The 6,000-nt window shown below is 43.2% G+C and overlaps 1 protein-coding gene across 1 annotated transcript; it reads right to left on the bottom strand.

Annotated features, from left to right (window-relative positions):
• Positions 1-608: 608 nt before the first annotated feature.
• On the bottom strand, positions 609-5,279 carry LOC311248580 (transmembrane protein 272-like). The gene is made up of 3 exons (XM_084339442.1): positions 5,233-5,279; positions 2,580-2,786; positions 609-1,460 (listed from the first exon to the last, which is right to left on the bottom strand). The coding sequence occupies exons 1-3, from the start codon at positions 5,255-5,257 to the stop codon at positions 1,246-1,248; spliced, it is 447 nt and encodes a 148-aa protein (XP_084195568.1). The 5' UTR covers positions 5,258-5,279; the 3' UTR covers positions 609-1,245.
• Positions 5,280-6,000: the final 721 nt, after the last annotated feature.

Here is a 6,000-nt window from a genome sequence, read left to right as displayed (position 1 = left end):
TGTGTTGATGGGGAAGGTGAACGCACTGGGCAAAGGTCAGCTCACCCCTTCCAGTTTCGCTCTCCTCTACAAGGCCGTCCACGCCAAAGCCCTGGCCAATCGTGCACACAAGCCGTGCTGACATCACAAGTAACCCATTCCACCTATCACAGAGTGGGACTCCAGCCTGGGTCTCAGAGAATCAGTGAAGACACAAATATAATAAGATATGTTTTTTTTTATTTTTTCCCCCCAATGGTATTTTTTTTTATTGATATTTTGTATTTGTATATAAATTATATTTCTATGATTAAAGGTTTCATATCACTATACCATGTTGTGTCTATGTTTGAGGCTTATGACAACAGCCATTGGAGAGAACTAGGTTTCTTTTGGGAGGACCAAAATAAAAATTATCATTCCCAAAGGTTCCGTCTTTGTTTATTTTCCGAAATGATCATAGAGAAACGATAACATCATGCTATATTGTGGTTATTGGTTATTATTACTGTTACATTTGCACTCTGGTTGGATTCCAAACTTCCTTTCAGTGTACTGTACTTGTGCTGTATGATCACGATACATTTTAATCAAATCTAATCATGCATTTCAAAATCAAGAATAAAAGATTAGTTTCACAAATCACTTTTTATAATTTAGTGTATAAATAGTATAACAATTATTCCACCAGATTCAGATGATCCCATTCATCCAGTTATGAAAAGAAAAAAAAAACGAACGAAAAAGAAAGTGAAACGTGAGGTAGAGAAAAGAACATTCACAGTAAACACAGAATTATTAATGATCAATTATAATAATCAATTGGGTCTTTAAATTCATCGCAAAGGCACACAATACACACCATTTAGAATTAAGTATGCATCGCTACCAAATAATACATCTAGACAGACTGTTGGCTAGCGGAATGTGATGAGAAGCCAGTGATCTCTCATTGATTGACATCATCAATAGAACGCCAACAGGTGTTTATAACATTATTTACCACTGGCCTGAAACCAACACCATAAAGATGAAATATTTGATGGCGTCGAAAAAAAAAGCTTGTGCAACCCACGCTACAACACGCAGATTATATTTGTTTATTTATATGATCGCCATTAGCTGATGCCAGAGTAGTCTTCCTGGAGGTCCATATACGGTTGTGTTTGAACCAGGGAGATTGAGACGTATAGCTCCTGTAGCGAACGCTGCGTTTGTGGCCATTGTGAGATCGACCCGCTGTCCCTTTAAGCCCCCCATATACAACTAGACAGTGCCCCCCAGAATACTGTCCCTACAGAAGCAGACGCAGTAGCCCACGAACAGGGAGCAGCCCACGAACAGGAAGAGACACAGGAAGATGTAGACCAGCGTGGTGGTCCAGAAGGCGAACAGGTAGACGGTCTTGTCGCAGTACGGATCCACCAGCGTCGTCGTCTTGTTGTAGTTGGGCTCGTAGATGGAGTAGATCCAAACGTTACCTATAGGGGGCGACGAGACCCCAAGTGTTCAATATATTACATGTGCTTATTGTGTTATTTTACTTTAAAAGCCCCTAAGTGTAGGATTGTCAATTCAATGTCCCTTGACACGTCTACCACAAAAACATGATGAGACCATAACAAGACCGGTTTTAGCCTCTATATTGTATTTATACCATGGCCTGGGTGAATACTCGATTCCGATTGGTTAGTAGGTGCCCATTCAAATTTGATAATGGACCTACTACGTAATTCCAACCAAACTGTTCTAAATGAATGTGCCGACTACATAGCGTGGACTAGTATCATAAAGTGAATGTTATGCTAGCAGGAATTACAGTTTTAGTGTTACAAATACACTATGTGACAGTAGGATAGATCTCAGCTTGAACTACATGGAACTGAATAAACTCCAGAATTAGCCAAAAGTAATGCTACGTTCACACTGCAAGCCTAAGTGCTCAATTCTGATTTATTGCTCAGATAAGAAAAAAATGTGTTTGGCTGTTCACATAATTTTTTAAATGTGGCCCATATCAGATTCCAGTGTGAACTGGTCACTCTCCTGAACTGACCTTCATGCGCAAATGAACAAAGTGTGACCAATGTCAATCTAGAGTCGCATGACTGTTCAGACTGAGGTCACATTGCAAAAAATAAATCAGACCTGTATCTGATTTAGGACCACATATTATGGCTATTTTATGCAAATTGTACATCTATTTTTATGATTATTGCACTGTAAATGAGCTATTTTATTGCACTGCACTATTTTATTCGGTCTATTTCATGCAAATCTTATGTTTATTTTTATGATTTATGATCACTGTAAATGAGAGCTATTTTATTGCACTGCTTTTATTCTGTCTACACTAGTTGTATGGCGACTGTCCAAACAAACTGTAGTCACAGAGAGACTAAATCGGGGAAATAATTATACCTGCCAGACGCGCTGCTTGTCATAAAATCACTAGTGGTGGGGCTACCCGTGATCACTGAGTGGCCCTTTAACCCTGCATTATTTTAGCTGGGACAGACTAAATCTCTCTCTCCAACTTCCCCGGTAACAAGGCTTCCATTGCGTTGCCATAACGACACGGCTCCTGAATTTGAACGCACCAGTGATGAACCAGCAGGCGAGAAAGAGAAACACCAGAGTGTTCCATACGGTGCAGATCCTGTCGAGGGGGCCGGGGGCGTCGTCCTCGGGGGTCCGGGCGCAGGGCAAGCAGGCGAGGACGGCCAGCATCAGACTAAACGCTCCCATCACCACCAGGTAGATGGGTATATAGTGCTGCTTGGGACAGTCCTCCAGGTGCACTGCGCCTGTTGTTGGTGAGAGAGGGAGAGAGAGAGAGAGAGAGAGAGAGAGAGAGAGAGAGAGAGAGAGAGACATATGGAGAGAGAGGGAGAGACATATGGAGAGAGATATGGAGAGAGAGAGATTGAGGGAGAGAAAGAATGAAGAGGATCGAGGTGGGGTGTCTTCAACTTATTTGCCTCGCTTTTATTTAAAAGGTGGAATAGATAACATGCAGCCACTAGATGTCACAGCTAGACACACACACACTAGAGCACCAGCATGTCATTTATCCAATCCAGTGCATTCCACGTGGGGGAAATTGGAAGTAGGGAGGGGATACATGCACGCAACATGTAAACAACAACATTCATTTTGGACCCGCCAACATTTTTTAAATGATAAATTCATGAAATCAATCTTTTTTTTTTCTGTTGATGGGTTATATACTGTATCTTTTTTAAATGATTACTCTACATACAAATGTCCATTTCACTACCATACTACAGAAGGTTAACCCTTTCACTACAGAAGGTTAACCTTTCACTACATTACAGAAGGTTAACCTTTCACTACCACACTACAGAAGGTTAACCCTTTCACTACAGAAGGTTAACCTTTCACTACCACACTACAGAGGGTTAACCTTTCACTACCCCACTACAGAAGGTTACACTTTCATTACCACACTACAGAAGGTTAACCCTTTCACTACCACACTACAGAAGGTTAACTCTTTCACTACCACTCAACTGAAACAATATCTTATTCCTTGAGATTTGTGAACACACTCCTCCCGGCTACAGCTGGAACCTTTACCTTTATTTACCCAGGGTTGGTTCTTTATTTACCCAGGGTTGGTTCTTTATTTACCCAGGGTTGGTTCTTTATTTACCCAGGGTTGGTTCTTTATTTACCCAGGGTTGGTTCTTTATTTACCCAGGGTTGGTTCTTTATTTACCCAGGGTTGGTTCTTTATTTACCCAGGGTTGGTTCTTTATTTACCCAGGGTTGGTTCGCTGAAGAATGAATGCTCTTTTTCAGCAACGCCCTGCTTCACACAGTTACACACATTCACCACTAGGAGCTGCCCAGTACAACCACAGTCTGACACTGTTGACCACTAGGAGCTGCCCAGTACAACCACAGTCTGACACTGTTGACCACTAGGAGCTGCCCAGTACAACCACAGTCTGACACTGTTGACCACTAGGAGCTGCCCAGTACAACCACAGTCTGACACTGTTGACCACTAGGAGCTGCCCAGTACAACCACAGTCTGACACTGTTGACCACTAGGAGCTGCCCAGTACAACCACAGTCTGACACTGTTGACCACTAGGAGCTGCCCAGTACAACCACAGTCTGACACTGACACTGTTGACCACTAGGAGCTGCCCAGTACAACCACAGTCTGACACTGACACTGTTGACCACTAGGAGCTGCCCAGTACAACCACAGTCTGACACTGACACTGTTGACCACTAGGAGCTGCCCAGTACAACCACAGTCTGACACTGTTGACCACTAGGAGCTGCCCAGTACAACCACAGTCTGACACTGTTGACCACTAGGAGCTGCCCAGTACAACCACAGTCTGACACTGTTGACCACTAGGAGCTGCCCAGTACAACCACAGTCTGACACTGTTGACCACTAGGAGCTGCCCAGTACAACCACAGTCTGACACTGTTGACCACTAGGAGCTGCCCAGTACAACCACAGTCTGACACTGTTGACCACTAGGAGCTGCCCAGTACAACCACAGTCTGACTCTGTTGACCACTAGGAGCTGCCCAGTACAACCACAGTCTGACACTGTTGACCACTAGGAGCTGCCCAGTACAACCACAGTCTGACACTGTTGACCACTAGGAGCTGCCCAGTACAACCACAGTCTGACACTGTTGACCACTAGGAGCTGCCCAGTACCACAGTCTGACACTGTTGACCACTAGGAGCTGCCCAGTACAACCACAGTCTGACACTGACACTGTTGACCACTAGGAGCTTCCCAGTACAACCACAGTCTTGACACTGTTGACCACTAGGAGCTGCCCAGTACAACCACAGTCCGACACGGTTGACCACTAGGAGCTGCCCAGTACAACCACAGTCTGACACCATTGACCACTAGGAGCCGCCCAGTACAACCACAGTCTGACACTCTTTCTACTATTACCCTGCCCATACCTGTACCTCCCCTCCCCCCCATGCTGCTATGATGCCCAAATTTCCCCAACGGGATTAATAAAGGAATATCTTATCTTATCTTAGGGTGGGGACATTTTAGTTGACCAACCGACCGACCAACCAAAGGACAGTGTGATAAGACTAAAGGTGACATTTTGTGCAGCTTCCTTTACAGTTATTAAAAAATATTATTCTTAGTTTCAGATGATCTGACATGAAAACAATTCAGAGAAGAATAGCAGAGAATATCACATAGATGAATAGATGAAGAGACTCACCGATGGCGATCTGGACGATGGGCATAATGCAGAACACCGCCTTGGAGCACACTGAGAACAGACGGGACAGATAGATAGATAGATAAATGCCTTGTCTCCATTATCCAGGGTTGTGTTGTGTCTCAACTCTTGTTTAATATATTTTTTAGATATAAAGAAATAAGGGAGAAAGAAAGAAGAAATATGTCCTATTTTCTCGATTTGAGGTACAATGGAGAACTTTGGTCATAGCAGGTGTACTATTCTAGATAGAAAGGTCATCTTGGACTTAAATTGAAGCTTATAAATGTGGGCAGTTTTTAAATCCATGTGAGGCAGCAACATGTATAATAAAATACTTGAAAATGATCACTTTTGATGACAATTTGTCAGGCGGACAGACGTTTTTTTGTCTTTTGGGGTATTCTGAGGGTGATGTTTGACAATAGAAAGGTAGTAAGGCCCAGAGTATTATTCTGATACTTTTCCCCTATGTGTCAGGATACACCATGCAAGGTGTCAGACTTATTTGACCATTTATGGCTTTTATGCAGTTGCAGTACCCTCATATTTGCAATTACATAATTTCACCAGAAGCGTTTCCCAAAACGAGGGTTTTTTGGCCCCTGAGGCCAAACAGGGCTGATTTGGGGGTGGTCATTATCAACTCGTGATGGCCCAAGGTATGGGATAACTGGAAATAATAATGAAAAAAAGGTAGCAAAAAACATCCTGAGGGCCTATCTATCCCGGTACCCAACTGTACCTTTTTTCTGTACTTTAGTCTCT

This window comes from Notolepis coatsorum (genome assembly GCF_963971535.1).
Source record: "Notolepis coatsorum genome assembly, contig: SCAFFOLD_5065, whole genome shotgun sequence".
Lineage (NCBI taxonomy): Eukaryota > Metazoa > Chordata > Actinopteri > Aulopiformes > Paralepididae > Notolepis > Notolepis coatsorum.
The sequence above is the reverse complement of the archived record's forward strand: the minus strand, read 5'-3'. Positions and strand labels throughout refer to the sequence as shown.

Coding starts and splice junctions, on each gene's coding strand:
- LOC311248580 (XM_084339442.1), bottom strand. CDS start 5,257: ATGCCCATCGTCCAGATCGCCATCG. Junction 2,787..5,232: donor CATCGTCCAGATCGCCATCG/GTGAGTCTCTTC, acceptor CACCAACAACAG/GCGCAGTGCACCTGGAGGAC. Junction 1,461..2,579: donor CGCCTGCTGGTTCATCACTG/GTGCGTTCAAAT, acceptor CGCCCCCTATAG/GTAACGTTTGGATCTACTCC.